At 35.0% G+C, this 27,656-nt stretch overlaps 1 protein-coding gene across 5 annotated transcripts; it reads right to left on the reverse strand.

The window, feature by feature from the left end:
• Positions 1-1,281: 1,281 nt before the first annotated feature.
• On the reverse strand, positions 1,282-26,950 carry ZNF711 (ZFX family zinc finger ZNF711). Of its 5 annotated transcripts, none has more exons than XM_087859447.1 (10): positions 26,819-26,950; positions 24,960-25,087; positions 23,322-24,049; positions 16,388-16,942; positions 10,505-10,660; positions 9,237-9,374; positions 6,278-6,355; positions 6,147-6,194; positions 4,474-4,617; positions 1,282-3,975 (listed from the first exon to the last, which is right to left on the reverse strand). In XM_087859447.1, exons 3-10 carry the CDS (start codon positions 23,398-23,400, stop codon positions 2,798-2,800), a joined length of 2,376 nt encoding a protein of 791 aa, XP_087715573.1. In that variant the 5' UTR covers positions 23,401-24,049; positions 24,960-25,087; positions 26,819-26,950; the 3' UTR covers positions 1,282-2,797. The 5 variants fall into 5 exon arrangements, with proteins under 5 accessions (XP_087715573.1, XP_087715572.1, XP_045649914.2 ...); XM_087859446.1 differs by lacking the exon at positions 6,278-6,355 and adding an exon at positions 7,047-7,184; XM_045793958.2 differs by lacking the exon at positions 6,278-6,355.
• Between the last annotated feature and the right edge of the window lie 706 nt (positions 26,951-27,656).

Genomic DNA, 27,656 nt, shown 5'->3' on the forward strand with positions numbered 1-27,656 from the left:
GGGCTCCGCGCTGAGTACAGAGACTGAAGGCAGGGCCAATCTCACAACCCAGGAGATCATGACTTGAACCAAAACCTAAGAATTGGAGGCTCAACTGACTGAGCCACCCAGGTGCCCCTCTAGACCCAATTTATAAGTAAAAGAAAGAAAATCCATCTATTTTCCTCCAGCTACACTGTAACAATGAACAACTGGAATAACCACACAGCTGTTTCCCTCAGCTTCTCTGCAATGTATTCCTCCCATAGCCTCCAGAGTTATCTTCAAAATGTAAATCGTATCATATTACTCCCTTCCTTAAAATCCTATAATGGCTTCCCACTTCAAATTCTCACAGGTCTCATAGAGACCTCACCATGGTCCTGCCAAAGCTTGTTCCATCTCAGGTTATTTGTATTTGCATGCTTCTCTGCCTTGAATGCTCTTCCACAAGATCTTCATATGACTGGTTCCTTCTTGTCATTCATGCCACCCATGTCTTCAGTATGGATTACCTCTATCCACTTAGCCATAGGTATGTGTTTAAGGAAACTTGCTAAAGTGTACCAGAATTAGACTGGGGGATTTTGTCTAACACATTTTAATCATATGGTGGTAATACATGGGAGCTTACTAGAAATGCAGAATTGTAGGCCCCATCCCACACCTACTGAATCAGAAAATGTATTTTAATGAGATCACTAAGTGAACTCCATAGATACTAAAGCTTATAAAGCACTGGCCTAACATATAATGGCTAAAAGATTTCTTCTTTTTCTGTTAGTGATCATTTAGGAATAATTAACCCAATTGACAGTTTTAAGCAATAGGGCTATATATCTAGGTTCATGAATTCTACTGAATGTTGACTGATTTGAATACAGCAGGTTATTTTTACGCTCATTTGTAGAAATCTTTCCCAAATACTTGATTTAATGCTTTTCCTTTTGAATGTATATTGGTCTATTTGGAACATAATTAGATTCTTTTCTCAGGATTGTGTTACTTAAGCAGGAAAGGAATTTTTAGTTTTCTCTATAATACTAAATCCCAAGTCTTAAAATAAGCACCTTTATAGTATTTCATAATGGTTTTAGCAGAAATATACATTTTTGAGGAATAATCATGCCATAGTCATCATAATTGTTTAAGTTCCTAGCTCATGTTATTAATGCACAAAATCTACAAGACATTAAATTGTGGACCAAATTACCTAAGAGCAAATTTAAATAAAAAGTCTTTTAATAAAGAGTGAACATTACAACAAACTTTAAATAAATTCATAAAACCTTGAAGTGCAATAAATGCTTTTTATTGTATGCTCATTTCAATGAGTAACATTTAGAAATAATAATCCCACATAACAACGACAATCTTATTTTACAGCGTGTACATCATTTACAGCCACATAACACACTATTTTAAATTTTCCAAATTTAATATTCTGAAGTTAAGAAAGATAAAAAATTTATTCTCACGGAACAGATTCTTATCTGGTGCAAAAACAGAAAGGTGAACATTATTTCAAACACAAAGCCACAATATAGCATAAAGTAAAATTACATTTTAATTATGTTGAACAGCTGAGTGTAAACATGAAGCAACTATAACTTAAAAATACACATCATATGCATTACATTTATGAACAGGATTTTCATTAAATTTCCCTAAACCAGCTTTTTATATTAAGCGCCATTTTGATTTGCAGCATGCTAACACAAAGCGTTGTTGAAAGGATGCATATTTTAAATTTATACACTGTAAACTGAATATCCACCTCCAAACTCTATTGGCAACACAGTGTTTTGTTAAATACTGCATATATGCTGCCTCACATTGAAAATGCATGTTAATAATATGGTATATAGATTTTAAAAATCAAAATTTTCAATAATGGCATAAAATTGCACCTTTAAACATTAGAGCAAGTAAGACTAAAACAATCCTACTTGCTGAGACTGCCCTAAAAAAGAAACTTCTAAACATTGTTTTTAAGAAAACTGTGTTCTCTCCATTTAATCTTAAGATCATTAAGAAATATAGTGCTAGCTTTATTTGCAACACTACTGCTGCATCTGTTTTAGAAAGCCACATTTGACTCAAATATACTTTTGTCATATATGCCATACTGAAAAATCAACTTAACAATCCGAAAAAAGGGAACTTTAATCTTAGACTTCACTTTAGACTTCAGCGAAAAATGCCGTATTTTAAACATCCTATCCTGTGATAAAATCTTAGCAGCTCTGAAATTCTTTTTAATAGTATTGAATTAATATAAGCTGTTTTCCAGTGAGATTTCTTTCAATGAATACACAAAACTTTTGCCATTTCTGGAATTCAATTTTCAGGTACCATAAAAAAGGCTCAATGACTAAGTGACTGATGGATGACTGCATTTTATTGCCCCACCTCATTTCAAAAATCACATAAAAGTGAGACTTGCTTGCCACAGCAAAACATTGCTAAACCCAATTAAATATGATCTTTTCAGAAACATTTATCTCTAGTATGATCAGCCAAATAAAGTCATTGTCTTTGCTTTTCCTTTCTGTAGTTTAATTATACATATAATACTATTAAATAGACACAAGAGTTTTTCTGCAACCATTCTATGGTGCTTCTTAAATTCTTTAAGTAATTTTCAAAGGGCTATGAGATCCCCTGTCAATTCAAATATTTCAAGATCTCTAATACAAAGAATGTAAAGTTACGATTTACTATCAAGCTTTGGAACTAGATGAAACAGTTCATGAAATTTTCCTCCCATGTAGCATATCATATTTTCGAAATAGCTTCTTTCTTTATATTGATCTTATTACATAAGAGCCTCCTTGTGGTGCCTCATAATATGCTGATTTTTTTCTGATGGTCTTCGGAATCCCTTCTTGCAGAATTCACACCTGTGTGGGTAGTCTTTTGTATGTATTGATATCACATGTCGTTTAAAGCCAGATGCATCTGTAGTGCTATATTCACAATACTCGCATTGGTAAATCTTCCTTCCAGTGTGAGTCTTCATATGTTTTTTGAGCTCATTTTGTTGTCTGAACCCTCTCTTGCACCTTTTACACTTCAATGACTGATCCTTAGTATGAACTGAAAGGATATGACCACTAAGAATAAATGGATCTGATGTTTTAAAGTCACAGTGCCTGCACTGATGAATCTTCCTACCCTTATGGATATCACTATGCTTTTTGAGCTCAGAAGGGCGATGGAAACCTTTTTCACAGACCTCACATTTGTGAGGAAAATCCTTAGTATGGACAGATATGATGTGCCGCTTAAGGTCACTTGAGTTGGTGCTCTTATGGTCACAATGAGGACACTGGTGTGTCTTATGTCCTTGAAACAAATCCAGATGGCGCTGAAGCTCCCTCTCATCACCAAATGCTTGAGGACAATGCTCACATTTATACGGTAAATTGCTACCATGCTTAGATTTAATGTGAGTTTTCAGATTTGACTGATCTGCACACCTGAAGACACAATACTGACACTGATATGGCTTCTCACCAGTATGGGTTCTCATATGTTTCTTGAGTTCAGAAGGATGTCGAAAGCCCTTCCCACACTCAACACACACATGAGGAAAATTCTTGCTGTGAACAGCCAGTAAATGTCTGTTTAACAGTCCTTGTTCTGCAGTTTCATAGTCACAGTATTTGCACTTGTGCATCTTCGGCTCCTTGTCTCTTAAGATAAGTTTATTTGAACTCAGTGGACTAGCTTCTCTGTATCTTCGTGTGTATTCTGTAAATTCATGGGTTTTGTCAACTTTGTTTATAAGCTTATGGCTTTCCAAGTGGTTATGGAAACTCACTTTCTTGTTAGTCGTAAAGTCACAATCTGTACACTGGTATTTTTTTCTCATTAAATGATCAGGATGATTCTTCATGTGTCTTTTCAAGAATCCCCTGGATTTAAACTTTTTTGTGCAAATATGGCAAGGGTATACTGTCAGGGGCTGTCCATCAGGGCCTATTATAACAGCTAGATTAAAAAAAAAAAAGGAAGTTGCGACATTTGGCCAGATGTTTTAAGGGGTTTTACAACAAAGGTGCCAAAATTAGCTGGCATTCACAATGTGAGAACTGTACTAGTAGAATAAAATCCTGAGGATAAAATGCACATTAAAAGCAACTGATGATAAAATAGCTCACTAAAAAGTAATAAGCATCTCTGTACTATAGACTACTCACCTGCCAAAATTTTACATACATTTTGTCAACTAGAAATAGGCACCCTTTATTGTGAAACCAACCTGAAAATTCTCTTTGAAAACACCATTTGGGTAAAGAGCAAACAAGCATGGTTTTATTAAGTACCAGTCAAATACTTTAAAAAAAGAAACTATTTAAATAAAACAGACAGGTATATGGAAATTGGACTACACTGTAACAACTGACTCTATTTCCCTTGTTTACAAAAAGATAACTTCCACATTTCAAATCATGGTAATATTCATAAAACAAAGTATTAGTATTTTACCTGTTTGCCACTGCCTGGCTTCTCCCCTTCTCCTCTTCTTGGCTTTTTGCTTAAGTACTTTATTTGTATTAATGTTATCACAAATTTGAAGGTATTGTGCTGTTGTACTACTTCTGCTTTCTAAAGTTGAGTCCAAGGTATTTCCTAGAAAAAAATTGATACACTATTAAGTTACATAATATTTATACTTTTTGGTTTTGGTTAGATGAATTACTAGATATGACATGGCATTAAGTTGCCATTGTGGTGCTAAATTCACAAAGTGTATCCATATTCTCTCTTTTATACCCTTATACACACACACACACACACACACACACACAAACTGTAAACACTTTAAATAGGATATAATGTGAAATTAACTTTAAAATACCTCAATTTATTCATCCTAAAGCAATAAACTAATAAGGTGAATGTAACACGAGAGACTTTTACAGCCCAAACAAAATACTGGCATCAGATCAATTTCTCACCAATGAAGGCTGATGAAGTTAAAGAGACTTAGAAAAGAAATATACATGTGTCAGTGAACCAATATGGTCATGGTGTAATATATAATAAAGTGTAATATATAACAAACAATACATCTCTTGTATATATGCTTTAGAATAATTTAATTCATGTAAAAAGTATGAAGACTGATATTAAAGACTAAGATAGATGTGGCAGGCAATTTACCACAATTTCAGTGGCATCAGTGTATACAGAATAAAGTACTTAATAAAATCTTAGTTCTCACAAATCTGTTTTGTCATGCAATTTAGTTTAAAAATGTAGACCTGTGGGGCACCTGGGTGGCTCAGTCCATTAAGCATCTGGCTCTTGATTTCAGCTCAGGTCAGGATCTCAGGGTTGTGAGATCGCGCCCCCCGCCGAGCCCTGTGCCAAGCCCCGTGTTAGGCTTCACACTCAGCGCAGAGTCAGCTTGTCCCTCTCCCTCTGTTCCTCCCCCTGCTCTCTCTCTCAAGTAAATAAATAAATAAATAAACAAATATCTAAAAAAAATGTAGACCTGCAAAGCCATTTAGCTTATAGGCTGTGATGTATGCCTCTCATCAATTCCTCTGACATCTACATTTAAATTTAGAGTCAAGTATCTCCTAAAGGTAGAAACAGAAGAGTCAGACATTTTATCATGAGAAAAAGTCTCTTTGCTTAAGAAAATAAAAAGAAACTATCAACCATGGAATAACACTCTATGGAGTATGTATTATAACTAAAGAGAAAAATGAAGCTGACACATGGGTTTTATTTTACAGTTATATACATCTACCGGTTGCCACAGAAATTAAGAAAACAGTTCTGCTCCAAGGAAGACATTAACAAGTCATTGATATCATGGATAATTTTTACTTTTTTGTCAAAATAACTTCTATTTTATAATTTTCTCCATAGCAACCTTTTATGATTCATGTTATAAGTTGCCTGACATTTTTATCTTGAGATAAATCTAAAATGAACTGCGCTCACAGAATAACACACATTATGTCTGTATATAAATTAATCAATTCCCAAAAAAGGCAAACTCCTATGTAACTAACTAGATAGGGTATGACCAGGCAAGTCAGAGTCTACCATATGTGTCTGTACACACAAACCAATAAGTGCTTATTTTCCAAGCAGTATATAAAACTGGCTATTTAACTTACATCTCACATAAAATGCTCTCTCACCTGATGTTTGACAATCTTCATATCTCCGGGAAACTCTTCTTTCATCTCCTAAAAAAAGAAACTAATTAAAAACTTATATGCTCAGTATAATGATTACTAGTGGATCACATCTTAATCTACAAAAATCTTACTTTGACCACTGTTCCTTGGATTAAATTTTTTTTTTGTTGAGTTCTTCCACTCCCATAGATTAGACATAATTTCACGCACTGAAAATAAGGGCTACTGTTAGCATCCTTGGAACTGTTACCATCCAGAACAATCTTACATTTTAAATAAAAATTGAGTAGATATTTCTGCAGAATACACTCAAAATTGAAGATGCTCGGTAAACGACTGTTGAATGAATGAACCTTTGGAAAAACCAAGATAAGATAATGCATTTGAACACCAAAATTTTTCAAAGTAAAGAGTATACCTGGACCATCTTGTAAATTAAGTAGGAATGAGGTAAAACGGAAAGAAAAAAGAACTTGATAAATTTACCTTCCATCAGATACTTTGTAGAAGAGCATACCTGGATTTCTGTTTCTTTTCAAACCCCCAAAATCTTATCTGTGGTGTTAATACATGAAATAAGTTTTGGAAAAAGGGAAGGATCAATTTTCAAAGGATATTCCTATTTTAGAAAAATAAAACTTTTTATGGTATTCACTTATAACGGTACGATTTTAAATAAATCCTACTGAAAAACGACAATGCATTAAGCAAGGCTTATTTTAAATAACATAAGATACATGGTAGGAAAATCATGTAAGCACCTAGAAATTAATCAGTCCACAGCAAAACACTTTATAGTATCAGTCAACTCATGGGGGGCATTAGCACAGCATATTTAATGACCTAAAGGCTGATCAAATAGATATGTACTTATCAGGTGAAAAAATGCCAGTGTCCTACCATATGCCGCAGCCCAGACAACAGGGACAATTGTTTTATTAACATCAGAGTCCTCAAGCTGAGTCTCAGGGAGAGAAGTTCCTTCCTCTTCCCCTACAATGACTTCCATGTAAACTTCATCTGCTATTTCAGCGCAACCTAAATTTTAGAAATAATTGCTTGTTTATAACCCCAAATATTTAATAAATGGGTAAAAATTCCAAACAGTTTAAATCTTTCAACTGTCAAGATTTCAATTTGGTTAATTTAAAAATGACATTAGGCACTTTGGAGACTAGTGCCACTAGGAGACAATCATTTATCAAAACTCTTATTCTCCTCTTAGAACCTATCCTACAAAAATGACTTTTAGACTATATAAAACGTGCGCTTGAAATATACTGACTGATTTTACAGTCCATCGGGCATTACAAATTTGTAAAAAAAGTTGCAGTCCATAATTCTGCCTGACTGTTCTTTGGAACTCAGAAAGCATTTCCCATAGAATCAATACTAGAAAGTGGTCCTTGCTACCCCACATACTGTAACTTAAATGCAGTACTGTACATGCAAAGAAAAGTAGTAAAAAATACTAGTAATTGAAAAAAATGTTAAATAAAAATAATTAAATCACATATATATGTTATATACATATATATACACACATAATACATATGTAAGCTGGTGCTCATGAATATGTGGACAGCCTTTAAGAGGCAGGATTTTCAGAGACCGTACTGAGAAAAAAAAAAGCATTAAGTGAGACTCATTTTAAAAAAAATATAGTATTGGTGTAAAAAATTTAAACCTAGAGGGTCATTTAGTATATTTTATGTGATATAACCCATTTAGATTTAGGCTGTTAAGTAAAAAATTGGCTTGAATTTATGCTTTTCCTTTGATTCACATACTGGGATCTTCTATTCACTATGGAAGAAACGTGGAAAAAATGTGGGATAAAAGTGTCCCTCTTCTCCCAAGTTTCCCTTCTTTCAACTGATGAGAAAGAGACACTGGTCGAAGTTTTCCACATCCCCAAGGAATTCTGGCATCAGCTAACTTAAGCTTCAGTCACCCACCTTCTATTGTGCCCCCTTACTGACCAATGAGTAAACAAATATAAGAATTTAGAGGCCAAATAGAAATTATTTTCCTCTTCAATCAAATCCTCTGGACTTACTTGTTTTTATATTTTCAACTGTGGTGTGTTATTCATGTTTGGGATTGGAATTCAGCTTCCCATGGCTTCTAGGGAAGAAAATCTGAGGAGTGGAGATCAGAGTACAGTACAGGTAAAGCTGAGTATCATCCAGGTAATGCACTGAAGTGGAGGCTCTTGCCCTTCTAGGGCAAAACAAAATAGTTTTTATCTCAGTATGTCAAGAAGACAGAAGCCTTAGGGAAGGGCTGCATTCCTACACTGAGGTGAGAAGAAAGAAGGCAGAGTAACATGTCATCCTAAGGAAATGGGCAGCATGGCAGGAAAGGAAATCTGAGGAGTTATTTTCACCCTATGGTACTCAGCTCCAAGAAACCTTAAGCAGCAACTACTTGGAGACCATCAAAGGCATAGTAAGTAAAGATTCTGGCAGTTTAACTTATTTGGAAGAATACTTACTCATCTAATCCTTCATTGACAGAAGGAGAACAACCAGTTAGCCCTTCCACTGCTAAATCCAGACAGAGGCCAACAGTGTTCACTGCCATGTGGAAAGAACACTGGCAGTAATTAGACAGATATGAGTTGAAATCCTACATTCCTCACTTAATATTGAAATGATCTTGGGCAATTAATTTAATATCCCTGAGTATTTTTTTCCTTCCATAAAACAAAGATAATATCACCTACCTCAGGGATGAGTTGTATTAATTAATATATATGCAACATATCCAATAACACACAAAACAGATTTGCAATAATTCCATACATATTTGTGGGCTCTAATGAAGTCAGGAACCATATGTTGTTTATCTCTATATCCCTAGTATCTGAGACAGAGTATTTCATGTTTGCTGATTTGAACAATACATGTATGCATGAATGGTCAAAAGGACCCTTTCCTTTTAAATTAATTACAGAAAAGGTCAGACTTATTTTATTGAACTTTGTTCTTATATAATGCTTGTATCTCTGAGATTGCTTAATTTTTTTAAAAGAATGCATGATGGCTACTGACAAGTCACTACAGTGCCCTTGTACTGATATCTTACTAATATCATCTTCTTCTTGAGAAGAATCTTTAACTGCCATGTAAACCATCTTCTCCCGCTGCATTCGGCTCTGGTCAAGCACTCCGGCTACAGAATGTCCATTGGTGTACTCACTCTCTGTCACAATTTCTGTTCCACCTTAAAAATTAAATCACATATCAAAGTAGAGAAGTATCATGGAATAATTCCCTAAATTAATAAGAAGGAGGCATAAGAAATATTTTCCTGAGGTGCCTGGGTGGCTCAGTCAGTTAAGTGTCTGTCTTTGGCTCAGGTCATGATCCCGGAGTCCTGGGATTGAGCCCCGCATCAGGCTCCCTGCTCAGCAGGGAGTCTGCTTCTCTCTCTGCCCCTCACCCCACTCGTGCTCTCTCTCTTACTCTCTCTGTCTCTCTCTCAAATAAATAAAATCTTTAAAAAAATGTTCTCCTTTTGAAAATTATTCCCCAAAATATTCCAATATAAATTTCTAAGTGTCAAGAGAATTTTCTTATAAATTACACTCTAAATTTTCAGTAACCACTGAGAAATAACAACAAACGTTAACATTCAGTTACACACATGCCAAGTACTATATAAGTCTTTAACATGTATTTTGCCCATTTAATCCTCACAATAGCCCTATGAGGTAATTACTGTCATTATGGCCATTTCACTGATGAGAAAACTGAGCCAGAAGGAGGTTAAGTAACTCACCAATAGCCACTCAGCTAAATGGCAGAACTAGGGTTAAAATCCAAGCAGCCCGCCTCTAGCCTTCCCTTAAATAATATAACTTCCTACTCTAAATCAAATCCTTTCCACTCATTTGTTTTTATAGTTCCAACTTTAATATTCTACTTATGTTGAAAGAATTCAAGAACGACATATTCCGCATTCCTGCTTTTTACTCATATACAATTTTTTAATATTCCATCCCCAAAGAAACCTACAAAAAATCTGCATTTTAAAGACAATTTTAGGGGCGCCTGGGTGGCTCAGTCATTAAGCGTCTGCCTTCGGCTCAGGATATGATCCCAGCGTTCTGGGATCGAGCCCCGCATCCCATCGCATCTGGCTTCCTGCTCAGCGGGAAGCCTGCTTCTCCCTCTCCCACTCCCCCGGCTTGTGTTCCCTGGCTTGTGTTCCCTCTCTCGCTGCCTCTCTCTCTGTCAGATAAATAAAATAAAAAATCTTTAAAGAAAAAATAAAGACAATTTTAGAATAGTTACCAGAAAAGATAAGAATTACTTTTAATTCCTATTATAGCAATAAATTAAGATTTGTACCTATTTCAACATCATCTTCGGCCTCAGCTTTAAATATATACACTTTTATTACTTCTGAACCAAATGCATCTTCTTTAACATCTTCCTGTGAACCATCACTGCCGATTTTTAATGGTGTGTTCCCCATATGCTCTAATTTTTCCCCAACATCATCCACTGTAAAATATAAAGAGGAAACTATTTTAGTCAAAAAGTATAATTGACATTTAGTGGATGTTAAGCATAAGTGAAACATGAATGTGTTAATCACCTATCCGCTATATTCTTTTAATGACTTATTATGCAACTATTGAAAGTGATATGATTCATGAAAAAAACAATATACGAGATCAGATATATTACATGATCATAACTATATAAAAACTTATTTGGAGATCTTAATTTATATATGAAATACTTAATAACCATAGAGCTTTAATTAAAACAGTTTGGGAAATGATTAATCCTAACACCAAAGTTAATAACAGAAAAAGTCAGAACATACAATGCATAGTACTCTTAAAATAAGCACACATAAACAACAATTCCCAAATGAAATAGCAGTATTTCTAAAACAAATTAGCATAATGAAATCTAGAATTAAAAAAGAGGAAACAGAAAACAGCTGAATTATTTTATATAAAGGGCTTTTCAGAAATTATAAAAATAAAATCTTAATACTTTTAATTTATGTTGAGTCAATGGAAGACAACTTCAAACCAGAAATTTTGTGTACTTCTATATTTACTAACATATGCTAGTCTCCAAAGTCATATGGAAAGGTAAAGCGACAATATTTGAGAATATTACTTACATTTTAAGTATACTTTAAATTGTGATTCTCTGCTCTACAGTCTTTAAGAATAACATTTATTTTCACATGAATACTATGCACAAACTATGCAGCAAATATATATTAATAAACTTTGTTCTTTGACCATAGATACTAAACAATATATTCCCGCAAATATTATATACCTACCATTTTTTATTTCAATGTTTGTACCTATAAAAACTGAAATGTAACCTAAATCGAAAATCTGCTCCTTCCTATTATGTATAACATAGCATCATATATGAAACATAAAATCTTAAAGCCTCTGACTATATCTAAACAATTCCAGAACCTTTGAAAAAAGAATAAAGTGACATAAAAAGTTACTAATGCAGTACTCTTAAAAAATGAATTTCAAGAAGATCTAAATGGGTCAAAGTCTAGATTTCCCTTACCTCGGTTTCAAATCTGAAACATACAAACTCAAAAATATTCTTTTGGCCTTTCAGAATGGTGAAAAGACAGTAAGTTTCAGAAATTCTTTTTACAATGCAAAGCTACCTTAAACTTTGTGATAAAATAGAAATGATTCCATACTATTTAAGAGTTCAAATAGCCTATGGAAGAAAGGACCTAAATGGTCAAAATAAATAGAATAAATATTTTCATTCCATCATAGCCCCTAATTCTATTACTATGTTTTTTGACAAAATTCTTTTTGACAATGGGACAGATTGAAATGAAAGAATAAAAGATGAAGTATCTGATATTGATTTAGTAGCTTCTTTGAAAATATGTTAAATTAAAACAATGACATCACAGAAAAAATTAAAATAAGTAAAGCTTCCAGAAAATGCTTTCTCATTCTTGAAAATAAAGACCTACGATATCCAAAAACCTCAAAAAGTGTCCAAAATATTAATTTCTTAAGTTGGAATAACTTACAGTAAATTAATAAAATACTGAAAATACTCTCATTTGATAAATACTGCTTTATTATAAGCAAATGGTTTAAAGTGATCACAGTTCCTTCTGCAACAAACTAAATTAAAACTATAATTCATGAAATTTAAGCCCATGAAAGGAAATACACATTTTTTGGTCACTTCTCAGTAGCTTTGTACCATAGCTTTTACTTTAAGTGTTGAAGTAACTGTTGCTATTCCTATTCCATTTATACCATGCCTTAAGTCCATAGTATAATGTATCCATTATTTTCTACTTAGATTACTCAGAATGAACAATTTTGAAATATACTGAGTAACCAAGCTTGCTCTGTATTTTAAGTTCATAAAAGATGAAGTTTTAAAGGATGCTAGTGTGCAGTTTTAAAAAAAATTAAAACCATCAACTTAACCAATATTTATTCTATATTCTTTGTTATAGAAAGTACAAAGTTAACAAAGATTTAATAGGCAATCAAGTGATTTTGGAAATGGATCTCAAAGATCTTCTTAATGCAAATAATACTCAAAATACCCCAAATTAAGGCTTAACCTTTTTGCTTATTGTAAGGCTTGCAATATCCAAGTCCCGCAGTGTTGTTTCTAAACCCACATGACATTCCAGACAGTAATAGCAGGTAGTATTATACACATCACAGAATTCTACTGGTGCTAAGTGTAACATAAAACAGTAAGATGCACTGTTGGCAAGTTTGCTAATGTTCAATATTCTTTTATATAGCTCAATAGCACAGTTTTATTAAAAATTCAATATTCCTTTTAAAAGCTGAGTAAGGCTTTTTACTGTACCCCTTTTGTGTTACATCTACCAAAATTATATGGTAGATATGTTATTATCAATATAGAGTATATTAATGTACCACAGAGATGGGGTCAGGCAATATGTAAATGATCTATATTTCACAGCATTGAAACAAACAAAAGTTAGTAACATTTAGATTACAAAGGTGTTCTACTCCCAGGTGTATGTATACCCAAGAGATCTAACAACATATGTCTGCACAAAATCTTGTACATAAATCTTCATAGCAGCATTATTCATAATAGCCAAAAAGTAGAAACAACCCAAGTGTCCATCAACTGATGAATGGATAAATAAAATGTATATCCTTATAATGAAATATTAGTAATGAAAAAGAGTGAAGTACTGACACATGACACATGCTACAATACGGATGATCCTTGAAGGCATTATGCTAAGTCAAAGAAGCCAGACACAAAGGACCACAAATTACATGATTCCATTTATATGAAATGTTGAGAATATGCAAATCTATAGAGATAGAAATTGGATTAGTGGTTGCCAGGGGAGGGGGAGTGGTAGGTGGGGGAGGTGACTGCTAAGGGGCATGTGGTTTCTTTTTGGAGTAAAGAAAAAATTCTAAAACTGATTGTGGTGATGGTTATACGATGCTATGAATATACTAAAAACCACTGCATGCCTTAAATGGTGAATTTTATGGCATGTGAATCATATCTCAATAAAGCCATTATACTAAAAAAATACAAAGGTTTTAACTTTTCTTTTTTTTACCCTTGAAATTGGTGAGGTTTGATGAGATCTCCCATAATGACCCAACAAGACATTTTGCTTTATACAAGATTATGTTCCCGAAAGAAATATAAACTGATTTTATAGGTAAAAAACAATTTGAATGCATTATATTGGTTCATTATTTAATGGAACTTCCCTCTTCCAGTGCAGCTTTTATGAAGGAAATCATCGCCCATAAATGTCTTGTAGATGTTAGGTATTTTTAAAGAAGAGCACACCTAAGATAATTTTAGAAAGATATAGTTATTCTATATTAATTTCCAAGTTACTTAAGCACAAGTGGGAAAACCTAACCATCTGCTAAGATAAAGAATTTGTGACATTTGGCCTGAAAGGCGAAAAAGCTCAAATGCACCTCAGATATGAAAGACAAATTCCCTACCTCTAAAACTCAGCTACTGATAAGGTTTCCTTATAGGAATATTTAGGGACTCAGGAACAAGACAAAGGTCTGTTTTAAGTCCTCAACTTTATCTCTTAGAAATTTTGAAAATCTCTATCTTGGAAAAAAAAAAAAACAGAAAAAAGGACTTTTTAAATTAACATTGAGGCTTTTAAGGCAATTTATTCTCTTAACTCCTGTAAGAGTCAATGGCCAAGAGAAACCAAGAGGTAAAGATAATGAAACGAAAATTATGAAGGAAAAAAGGGAAAAATTAAATCAGAAGAGAATAAAATAAAATAAATGAAAATGGTAAAGAGTGACTAGTTCCAATTTGAGTATAATAACCGTTATAAAAATGGCCAAGGATCTGGGTGGTGAGAAAAAGGGTGATATAAAAAATATTTAATTTTTGTATATTCCATTTTCTACAATAAAAAACTGCTTTAAGTTTTAATGGATTTTCTAAAAAAATTGTTGCTGTTTCTTTACTAATGATTAAGGAGTTAATTAATTCCCATTCTAAATTTTCCCTAAAATGATCCCATAGCAGTCCCAGTATTATTCAAACAATACGATTTTCTTTATAATCTTTAGTCTATTCCTATTAGAGTAGGACACAAGTCCTTTGCATTTGACATATGTGGCAATATAAAGATAAATACTCTAAATTAAAATATTCCAGAAAGTCTTAAAAAATGTTTTGCAGGATCAAATCACAGAAGATATATTAAGGCTTGACAATTCACAAAACATATCCTGTCTAAATTTTAAACTAATATCAAAGAGCTTGATTTGACAAGTACTTTTTTATTTTTTTTATTTTTTATTTTTATTTTTTAAAGATTTTATTTATTTGACAGAGATAGAGACAGCCAGCGAGAGAGGGAACACAAGCAGGGGGAGTGGGAGAGGAAGAAGCAGGCTCATAGCAGAAGAGCCTGATGTGGGGCTCGATCCCATAACGCCGGGATCACGCCCTGCGTCAAAGGCAGACGCTTAACCGCTGTGCCACCCAGGCGCCCCTGACAAGTACTTTTTTAAAGGCATAATATTATTTTGATACAGAAAGGCTGCCAACTTTTGTCACACCATTTTATATAATCATAAACATAGTTTTTTTAACATCAGTAAGATATAAATATGGAATTTCTTTAGTAATAGACATCAATTTAAAAAGAGGCAATAACATTTGCAGACAGTATTTTAGTGGCTTAACTCATTCCCTTAAAAACAATGTGAATATTCACTTCAAAAGTGGTTATAGAGGGAAAAAGCTAACATGCTAGACTTCAGAATCATATTTACAAATTAAATAAATCCAATTGGTTTTTAGTTTTAAATTCACTGATACACATATAACATACAATCACTTTATACACACATACACATAACTCTACCTGTTGATGTACTTCCCAATCAATCCTTTTTTTATTTTAAAAAGAAAAGAACAAAAATCCACCATGAAAAAGTGAAGTTTATCTAATCTTTATTACTTCCAGCATGATCCCTTCAAATTTTATAAAGAATAGACCCATTTCCTCCTCAAGCTCCTTCAATAACTCATCATGAGATTTTTTATTATTGTTGCTGTTCAGGCAAACACACCACTTAAAATGAGAACAAGATATTTCTATCTTCCTCCTTCAGATAGAATGTCTTATAGACATCATAAAGCAATCTGAAATAAACACAGTAAAGTATTTTCTGCTTAGAATATGCATATTTAGACAAACAGGAAATAAACACGGGGAGAATTGCAGAACAGAATCTGAGTTTCAGATTTCCTTTTCAAGTATTTAATAAAAAATTAATTACACATTTCTTAATATATAATGCTTAAATTCCTAAGCAAAACTGAACTGACAACTCGAGTACCTGCTACAATAAAAAGAAAGCAGTGGCTGCATAAAATAAACTTCCCACTTTGAAATATATATATTTACCATTAAAAAATTTATCAGTTAACGCTCTCGTTAAACCTTCCTTTCTACTCTAAGATATTAATTACGTTATTTTTGTTAATTTTGGATATGAATTTTCATTGAGTAAATTAAAAATATGAGCAAGTTCAAAAAAGCATCTCAACAACACAGCTTTGAAAAAAATTATTTTTCAAAAGGATTATCCCCATGATTTTTATTGAATAGATCCCCCATCCCAGAAAACCTTTCCAGGTTATGTATAAACCAATCTCCCAAGTAATTTTATCTTTTGTTTCACTTACAAGATATCATTAAGTAGTCTTCAGAAGTGCTCTTGACATCATCATCATCATCATCGTCATCATCATCTTCGGTTTTAATAGTAACTGAAGAACCAGGAACACCACCAGCTGCTTGAATCACAGTTTCTGTGTCTGAATTAGTGACAAGAACCTCCTCTGACACCATTGTGGGAGAGTCAACTCCTGAAACACAATCTTGGACCACATGTTCTAAGTGTCCATCAGGACCAGTAACAAGGTCAGCCACAAAAACCTGCTCAGGTACTCTAACGGTTTCCGTAATTAGCTCAGAAGTCAAGATATGATCACTATCATCTTCCTCTAAATCTTCTTCAATAGCAACATCAGCTTCAAGTACAGCTTCAGGAACAATTACACCTTCCGTTACTACATCAGTCTCAGTGATGATATCAGGTCCATGGACAACTTCAGCTGCAAGGCCATGATCAAGGGTTATCCCATCATCTGTGACAACATCAGAAACTAATACAGCCTCAGGAACTGAAACAACAATATGGTCTCCATCGATATGTGCAGTACCAGCCATTCCAGCCACTATAATACAAACAATTATCCAAAAAAAGTAAAGTTATTTTATTAATTAAAAGTAGTATATTTAATGTATCAGATGACATAAAACATTTTAAAAATATGAAATAGTTCTGGCCAAACTATCATTTAAAAAAAAAAAACACTGACAAATTAACTGTAGTAAAAACCGTCACCAGGGGCACCTGGCAGGCTCAGTTGGTAAAAGCACATGACTCCTGATCCCGGGGTTGTGAGTTCAAGCCCCACGTTGGGCATAGAGCTTAAATAAAAGTGAAAAAAAACCAAAGAAACAAACAAAACAGCACCAACCAGGCACTGGTGTGGAGGTGGGTGAAAACAATGTCAGTAAAATCTAAATTAAGACCTTAAAAATAATGCACTTTATTTTCTTTATTTTCAAGTAAAACATAAAAGCCACAATGAGATATCACTATATTAGAACAGCTAAAATAAAAAATAAAAAAAAAAACAATACCACCACAGGTTGGGGAGGATACAAAGAAAGGATCTGTCATACATCGCTGGCAGAAAGGTAAAATGGTAGCAGCCACTCTGGAAAATATATGGCAGTTTCTTACAAAACTAAACACGTATTTACCATACAACCCAGCAATAATACTCTAGGGCATTTTCCCAGAGATATTAAACATATGTTTACCCAAAAAAGTGTAGATGAAAATTCATTACAGGTCATAGTAGCTATTTATTACACATAGTAGCAAAAAATTGAAAATAACCCAAATGTACTCCCAGTAGATGAATGGTTGGTAAAACCAACTCTGCACATCTTTACCACGGAATACTACTCAGCAATTAAAAGGGGACAGACTATTGATACATTCAACACCTGAATGAATCTCCAGAAAATTAAGTTATGAATCCCCATAACTAAAGGTTATGATACCATATAATGTATACATGGAATCAATATAACATTCTCAAAATTATAAACTATAGAGATAGAAAACAGATTAGCAGTTTCCAAGGGTGGGTGTGTGTGTAAATATGTTGGCATAGCATATATGTGGTAATGGAATAGTTCTAGATCTCTATCGTGGTGGTGTTTACAAAAATCTATATACAGGATAAAACTGCACAGAACTATATACACTCATACAAATATATGTAAAAACAATGATGAAAACTTAAGGAGGTCTTTAGTCTACTTAACAGCAATTCACCAATGTTAACTTCCTAGTTTTGATATTGTACTACAGTTATATAAGATGTCACCACCGGAAGAAGAGGAGTACAGGCTACATGGGACCCTATGTACTATTTTTTTCTTCTCCCTGTGAGTACTGTTTTTCAAAAAATTAAAATTAAAAGGACACACAAACATAAATGGGTACTGATATGTTTAATTAAGTTAGTAAAATATGACAAGTTGGATATATTATAAAATATGCATTATAAACATAAAAGTCCCTAAACTTCCTTATCTTTTAAGAATTACTACACTCGAAAGTGGAAGGAATCTTTTAACATCTGATTTGGGGGGGGGAATCCCATCTTATTTTAGACAAAGATTTGGTTTGATAAAGTTCATACACAGGGATTCTAAATTGCACTAAATTCTAAACTAGTAAATCTGCAGGAACAAAGCTTTAAACAATGTTTTTCTTGAGTAGCATGGTAAACAACAACTCCTACCCCCATTATAAATGTAAAAGTGTAAAATCCCTTCACGAGGAACTCTTAAATTCTGCCTCACTGAAGTGTACAGGAAACAAGTTAACAGAGTTTATGGACTAGGTTATAATAAAATTATCTACATTAAATAATCTAATACAAAACCTTCTCCACATAATGATCACTTTCTATAAAGTCATACCTGAAAGAGTGCCATTTGCTACACAGTGTTCATTATTATTAACCAATTCATTATGGAAGTTAGTTAACAAGTTAGGATGGAGACCAATGGACATTATTAATACTCCTACCCATTAAAAGACAAGGTGAGAAGGGGAAGCTACCTTTCAGAATTATCTTCCTTTCAATTCCTCTGTATTGTTCTTAGTATTCTCAAACTCTTGCCTAAACCACCATATTACCCCAAAAGGGTAATCTTGGAAATCTGGTAGACAAAGGGAGTATGTATAAAACAAGTACTTCCTATTCACTTATTTCTCCACTGGCCATTTTGGAGATGGGCAGTTGGTGAAGGTTCAAATTTAGCATTCAGCCAGATTAGGAATGTGGTTTTTAGCAAGGAAAAATTAAACGTTAAACCTATAAAATTCACAGTATTGGAATTCTATGTATATAAACAATAAAATTAATATTTTATAAAATCCTTTCACAAGTCAGATTTAAAATATGGACAATTGTGGAGGTTAGTATGGTTTCTGAGACTGGACACTAGGGAATGATGGAAGGATAGAATAACACTTAGTTGCTGGCCTGGGTTCAGATTAACCTGGCTGGGATGATTCTAGCCTCTAATCTAGTAGGAACTTAACAGGTCAAAATAAATCAGACCTAAGCTAAAATAAATCCAAATATGCTTGTTTACACTGAACTAAATAATATCAAGGATCCTAGACAAGGAATTGACAAGTTCCCCACAGTGCTGGCAGATTACTCAGACCAAGATCCAAGATGTCTCCTATTAAATTTTGCTTTTTCCTCTTATCAGCTCATCTGCTAGATCCCAATGAATTTCTAAACAAAGTCACTTATTTAACTACACACTAGCTATATTTATTGAGCAATGACTATGAAACAAGCAACCTACTAATATTTTTACATATACTATCTCATTTAAGCCTCAGAATAGTTGTATAATGTATTATCTCCTTTTTAAATATGAAGGAACTATAAAAAATATGAAGGAACTATGGTTTTAAAGAAGTTATATAAGCTTGCCCAAGATTAAAGCTGAGGGCTGAACTTACTGTTTAACTTTAGACTGGCTTATTTCTACCTGTTAAAAGGAGGAGAATAGAATTTACTTACCATAGAGACTGTTTCGTTTTTTTTTTTTAAAGAGATTTATAGGACTAACCAAGTGAGTCACTATTAAAGGAACAGTTTGAGAAAGAGTAAAAAAATCTGGGGCACCTGGGTGGCTCGGTCAGTTAAGCATCCGACTCGTGATTTTGGCTCAGGTCATGATGTCAGGGCTGTGAGATTGAGCCCCACGTTGGGCTCTACACTGGGCGGGGAGCCTGCTTAAGATTCTTTCTCTCCTTCTCCCTCTCCCCACCCCTACTTGTGCACACGTTCTCCCTCTCTCTTTAAAAAAAATGAGCTAAAAGATCTATCACACAGTCACTCAATTAAATTTTATAGCATTTAATAAGCAGCATTAAATGGCATTAACTATTTATCTCACTAGGTAACAAATTATAAATGGTAAGAAATCATCATTTAAAAAGTGTGAAAGCAATTATATAACCAAATAACAGTAAGAAATAAGTCATCATTTCAAACATTTCCCATTTTACTAAAGTTATTTCATTTAAATGTAAATACCTGGAATTTCACCAGAGGTATAGAGTAAAATTTGGTATTTGTTGGGTCTGTCTTGGGCCACTATCTAAGGCTGTTTTGCTATTTAAGTCACAGAGCAACATAGACTTTTTGCATCAATAAAATCTTAACTATTAAATTCAGTGGCACAGATTCCAAGGACAACTATTATACTGAGACACAAGCAAAGTTTTACACAAATCATGTTGTAAATTTTTAAATCTCAGGGGCACCTGGGTGGCTCAGTAGGTTAAGCATCTGTCTTCAGCTCAGGTCATGATCCAAGTCCTGGGATCCAGCCTGGCATGGGCTCCCTGCTCAGGAGGGAGTCTGCTTTTCCTTCTCCCAGTCCCCCTCCCCCTGCTCATGCTCACTCGCACTCTCTCTTTCAAATACATAAAATCTTTTAATTTTTTTTTTAAATCTCAAGTAGCCTTCAAAAGAAACTGGTCTAATAAGTTTCTGACAAATTAATATTTCAAATTCTTAATATAGTAGCCATCCTAGCCCCACCAAAAACATTATAGAATTTAAAGATCCTGTGATACACAGTAAACGTACTTGGTTAGCTCTACCTGTGCATGCCAAACTGTTTCACAAATACCATTAATTTATGGGATTGCAAATATCTAAGTTTTGATATTGGCAGAAATTTAAAGGGAAACCGATACAGGCTACAATATTGATGAAACTTAAAAACTATGCTAAGTGAAAGAAGCCAGACACAAAAGGCCGCATATGATATGGTTCGACTTATATGAAATATCTGGAATAGGTAAATCCATAGACAGAAATATTAGTGATTGCCTAGGTCTGCAACGGGGTTGGGGGTGACTGCTAACGAGTATTAGGTTTTATTTTTCCAATGACGAAATGTTCTAAAATTAGGTAGCAGTGATGTTTGTACAACTCTGTGAGTATACTAAAACCACTGAACTGTATTCTTTAAAATGGGTGAATTGTATGGTATATGAATTATTATCTCAATAAAAAAAATTTAAAAAAGAATGTACATAATGTATTTCAATATGCATGTTCTACTTCCCTAGCAACTAAAAGGAAGTAAAGTATTAGATGTAATAAAGGATTCATTAAACTTTAAGACACCAAGGAGGAACAATGAAAAGGAAGGTAAAAGGAAGACCAAGTAAATATTCACCAGCACTAAATGGACATTTTCTCCAATCTTAGAAAGGAATCAGTCTTTACTTGTTAACAGGCAACTTCTTCAGGAGTGAAGGAGGTCTGGCACTTCACAAATGCTACAGGGTAGGTTAAATTTTGTATCATATGGAGAAAATGCTGTATTTCTTCCATTTCTAAGATATTTTTATTTTTTTATTTTTTTAAAGATTTTATTTATTTATTTGAGAGGGAAAGCACAAGCAGGGGGAGTGGCAGGGGGAGAGGGAGAAGTAGGCTCCCTGCTAAGCAGAGAACCTGATGCAAGGCTCAATCCCAGGACTCTGAGATCATGACCTGAGCCGAAAGCAAACGCTTAACCAACTGAACCACCCAGGCACCCTCTAAGATATTTTTAAAAGGCAAAAAATTAAAGGTGACATTTCAACCAAAATTTATTTACTATACTGAAGTTAAAGTGTTCCAGTATTTTAAAAACTATTTCTAGCAAAGAATTCACAAAATTCTCTGTGAAATCTTTACTCTTCAGTTCTTTGTCCTACTTCTAGAATTTATTCCTGGACTTTTTTCATGCAAAATCACTTCTAAGTCATCCATAATCAACACAATTGACTTCTGACTCATTTAGCAGAATGAATCAATGATTGCTTTCTATTTCATCAATTCACTACATAGTCATCTCGATCTCCACCACGTTCAATCTTGATCTATGCACCACATCTTTATTCATCAGACAGAAGTGTCAGGGAATCATAGAACTGGAAAGGACCTTAAATGTTATCTAGTCCAATCCCCTCCCAAAAGTGAATGAAGTAATTTGCCCAAGTTTACACTGAAAGTTAATAGGACTGTCAAGACTCTCAACTACTGCAGGCTCTACAACAAGGGACAAAATAACATATTCACATTAATGTGAAAACAGTGGTAGCATTTTCTTAATTGAGAAAAGTATTACTAGTTTTAATGCCCCACCCCTGATATCATCTTTGATAATTCCATAATACCTTGTTTTCTGTTTACTTTTTATCCCAATTTACTATTTGTCTTTTCTACTCTCACTCCACTTTTCTTCAATTCTTACCACCTTATCCCTGCCTCTTATACTTCAGATATCTCAATCTCTTCTATAATTCAGACTGACCCTGCCCAAATTCAGTTTCTTTGTTGACTGTGATAGAGTCTTAACATTTCATCAAAATAACTACTGTTAAGAGGCTACTGAAAAACTTGGCCACAAAAGCAGGGAATCTTTTCTTAAAAAAAAAAAAAGAAAGAAAGAAAAATGTAATGTTACTAGAAACAACTTTCTGAAGATACTGTATCAGAATATAATTAATCACCTAATGCATGATTTTCCTATATCTCACTATATAAGCATCTAACTTCTTTGTAATGACTGAAGCAGTTCCTTTTCCAGTTTTATCAACACTACAATTTATAATGATTTTAGAAAGCCAATTTAATATTTCCTACATTCAAGAACTGATGTGGTTATTTATGTAAGCTGAGTTTTTTTCCTTTTCAATGCGACATTACCACTATATTCCAAGTTTCCTTACTTCAACCTTCCCACAAAATTTTAAGAATGATTTTAAGTAGACTACTGACACATAGCTTTACTTTAAGAAAATGAGCCTTACAAATGAACTTTCCTAGCAAAAGAACAAATTTTCATAAATTCTCCCCTTCTTCAATATAGTTTTGATATTTAGTGCTATGACTTTTAAAAAAGAAAGAAAAAAATACAACAAAGAAAATGCTTTACCAAAATCCTGCATAATCATGGTATGGGCCATTCTACAGTCTGATGTGTGCAATCCAAGACTTCCACCACCTGAATCCATATTTAGCAAAGTTCATTCACAAATCTCTGTAAAAGAAATGGTTTTAAAAAATAGTTTAAATACGTTTAGGCCCAAGTCAGTTGTTCTGAGAAAAAAATGCAATGGAAAATATGCCTCAGAACCATGTGTGCAAATCTTATTACAAAGGAAAATAAAAACCTTGATTAGATAGTTTATGTGACAAGCATAAGTAAAAGAAGGGCTAAGTGAAAGGAAATAAATCAAAGATAATGGAGAATAAGACACAGTAAGGGTGACAAGCCACAGGGGAAGTGATAGAAGCAAGCAAAAGAACAAAACTGTAGCACTGACGTTCCAGTTAAAATGTAGGTTATAAAAGAAGAAAAAGAACTAGATGACAACAGACAATGGTTGGGATATTTATACATTACTAGAAGACTCAGGTGTCTAGTATTAGTGAATTTCATCCAGTGGCTCTCATCCATTTCTTCCAGACCCAGCTCAGCCCTGCAGCGGAGCTCTGCAGATAAACTTGTGTTTCACCTCTGGCTCCCGGGGTTCTACTTATAATGTACAATGTTCTATCCCAGTTTCCCTGGAGTTCTTTGAGCCAGTAAGGACTTCTGGCCTCACTCTACTACATTCTCTTGTCTCATAGTTTTGAGGACTCATGAAACATGACTGCTTCCTAAATATGGTAGAGATAAGATCAATCACACACAAACATTTAGCAAATTGTTCCTTTCAGAATATCGTTTACTTATAATTGTACAACTGACTTTTTTTCTTACTAATTAATAAAGTCACTCTAGCTTTAAGCTAGTTTTGAAAGCAAGGATTCTATTTCATTTCAAGTGATGTATCCTATATTTAAGATCACCAGACAGTATGGAACCTAAAGTCAAATGCTGTCACTAAGCATATTTCTTAGAATTACATATGTGTATTTCCCCTTCAAACATAAAATTCTAAGTATATCAACCAAAAAAATCTGTCAATTTTATAAAACATTTCTCTCATTTTTATTTAGGAGTGTTTAATAAATTGAGCTATATTGTACAAAAAATGAGTTTATATCATTAAACTTTTAGAAAGCTGCCAGATAAAGCAACTTAATCTATCCTTAAGTATGAACACTAAGATTTTTTTTCCTTGCCTTGAAGTTCTATAGGTGTACAGAAGGCAGGAGAGTATAACATTTGAATCAGGTATATAAATATCTTTACAGCAGTAGGTGTCATTTCTGTGTATCAAATGATTCAACAAAATTATTTTATGTATTAACAAAATTATAAATTTTTAGAAATTCTTGGCTGTATTCTGTCTTTTTTTTTCAAATACCACATTGTTTCCTGCCTCCAAAATGAAGCCATCAGAGCCAAGAGAGTTCATGGTAAACTACCCATATGTTCACAGAGATAAATCAAAATGCCATAAGGACTTATTTTTAACACTTAAAACAGTGTACGATTTCAACTTTAAACATAATAATTGCTTTCTTTATCACATAACTAATAGAACAATTACAAATACCTTAAAATATTTTAAACACTTAATTTTGTTTAATAAATAAGATAAAACATTAATTTGTTAATCACCTTAATACGACTGTCTTGAAGAAATTGTAGATTTTCTTACATATTGTAAAGTAAAATCTGCAGCAATTTGTTTTTATTATTTTTCCTTCTGGCCTATGTTATTTTCTTTGGGAAAACGTTCTCTTTACCTAGTGTAAAAACACATTCAAAATTAGACATTTTAAAACATTTTAAACCAAATCTCTTACACAACTTAAGAATTTTCTTTACACTTCAACGTGCAGGGTGAGGTTGAGAAGGGCTCAAATGCTCAAATCTCTTCATCTAAAAAGCATCCGAAGGGATTCCAACAGAAACAACTACCTACTATGATATAAGCAACATTATTACACTTAGAATTCGACCACTTCATTAAATCAAATCTTCTCTAAAGCACATTTAAAAATCACTAGCAACACCTTATTTTGGAAAGTGAAAGAGAACCAACCAAGGGCAAGCTTTATCCTTGCCAAATCGATAGAGAAAAATCTGCACTAGCGCTCAATTAAGTGTAAAAATTTTAACACATAGTGCAACTACTATAGGAAGTATCACACTGTATGAATACCCAATAAATAAACTGGAGCACCTTTTTCCCATATAGGAAGTTTAAATAAGATCAATAATAAATGAGGTATGAGAAGAGCGGTGTGTTAAGTATTCAATAGTCAATAGATAGCTGGGCTTCTCAGTATTCTCCAGAGTGTATCTCACATCCTTATTGAATGGAGGTAACCACTAAATACGCTTCAAGTAAACATCCTTCTATCAATGTACGGGGAGCAGAAATCACAAAACAAACAACCAAAAACATTTTACTCTCATCCGTCTCCTCCAAACAGCTCATTCAGGACCTAGCTTCTCGGTGATGTAAACAGGGTGAGAGGTAGAAGAGAAATCTTAAGGCAGCAGAGCAAGAGAATGTGAAAGTAGTATTTGCAGAGATAGGAGACAAAGGAGCTCTGGCAAGTAGCAGTATTGCAGCTTTGGACGCAACCCGCTCCCCGCATAAGTCTCCCTTTCCCACGACCATGCCAAGTTTCAATCATTTCGAGCAGAACACACACACGTGCCCTCTTATATATTACCCATATGACTGGATCTTAAGCCAAGCAAGAAAACCTTCTCCGTGGAAAGGCAGAAAGCAAAGAGACAAGAATACCCGTTCCCCTCCTCCCTCCTCTCACTTGGTGCAGCGGTCGGCACCGCTGCTACCCACACCGTGCTGCCCAACCCCTCATCCTCCTCCAGCTCTCTCTGCCCCACTACATGGGAGACGGCTGGGAACCAAAATGGTGGTGTTTTAGTGGAGGCGACAACTGCCGCACACACCCGCCCCCCCCCCCAGGCTCTGCCTGCTCCCTACCCCCTAAAACGCCCGATTCGGTGCCACCTCCTTGCAAACGCCACCATCCCTCGCGCATTCCAAGGTTACCATAAGCAGCAGGCGGGGTGGGGGACAGAGAAGTGGGAGGGGAGCGCGAATGAAAGGAATATTGGGGGGTGTCGCCGAGAGAAAATGCCAGGGGGACGCCGCATTCTTCAATTCACCGTTTTGTTTTCCGCCATTTTCCCGTCACCCTAAACCACCGACGGTCTCAACGACGGCTCCTGCGCCTCGGGCTTCTGGCCTAGAGGAAGGAGAGGTTGCCTGAGGGGGAAACCCCACCAGTTCCCTCAATTCCTCCAGGCGCCAGCTGCAGCTGAGGAGAGAAACTGCCAGACCAAGAGGGGTGCAAAGCTTAGGGACTAGACGCCACTTCCATTGTTCCCTTCGCCCTACACTACAGGCTGGGTGTGAGCCTCTCCTCCTCTCACATGGGCGACACTGAGCGCCGCGGACCCGAATCCCTCTACTTTCCCTTCAGGAGTCTCCTTACCTGAGGCCACTGCTGCCTCCGCCGCCGCCAGTTGGATTCTGACCGCGCTCCAGATTTCTGCGGGGGTCGGCAGCTGTGGATCTGTACGGTCCTCGCATTCGGGTTTCCGAGGTTCCGCAGCCCGAGCCAATCACAAGCTACTCTGCGTCTGGGAGGCGCGCCGCCTTGTCCTTCTTTATATCGCTGCCGACATGCTGAGGTTGCATTACGTCACGCTGCCCTTGCTGCAGGGTAGGGGGCCAAAGGGAGAGCGCGCGCGCGCGCTCAGGAGCTCCAGGAGCCCGCGCTGGGTTTGGGCTTGGAGAAGCCACGGACTTGCAGTGGGTGGTGGGTGCCGGGGGAGAGTGCAGCGCGGGCGAGTCCGAGTAAAGAAGCTTTGGATCTCTGGGCGCCCCTGAGGAGTTTCCCTGGGAAGATTTTCTGTTTTCCAGGTTTCCCAAGGGAGAAGAAGAGGGGGAGGGGGGAAAATCAATGACAGAATGGCAATTCACTGAACCTCTAACACATGTTGGAAGACATTAAAAAAAAAAAAAAATCGATCCTACTCTCGAGGATTTGACCAATTAGGCCGTCCAGAGTGGTAAGAGGTATGTCTCCCCACCAAAAACCCTGTGTGTGTTTTGCAGTTTCCTTCCCTCCCTCCTTTAAATTCCTCTTATATTTCATAATGGTAAACAATTCGACGAAGAAAGTAAAGAAGAACGAAGAAAGACATAGAAAGGAAAGGTGGACAAGGGACCTAAATGAACACGAAATATCTCTTCAGTGTGTCACTTTCAGCTTGTGTCTGCACAAAATGGGAGAACAGTGAGAAATTCAGTGGTGATGGGTGGGGAAA

The sequence above is a fragment of the Ursus americanus genome, chromosome X (assembly GCF_024610735.1).
Source record: "Ursus americanus isolate L20-20 chromosome X, mUrsAme1.1.p, whole genome shotgun sequence".
In the NCBI taxonomy this organism is placed as follows: Eukaryota; Metazoa; Chordata; class Mammalia; order Carnivora; family Ursidae; genus Ursus; species Ursus americanus.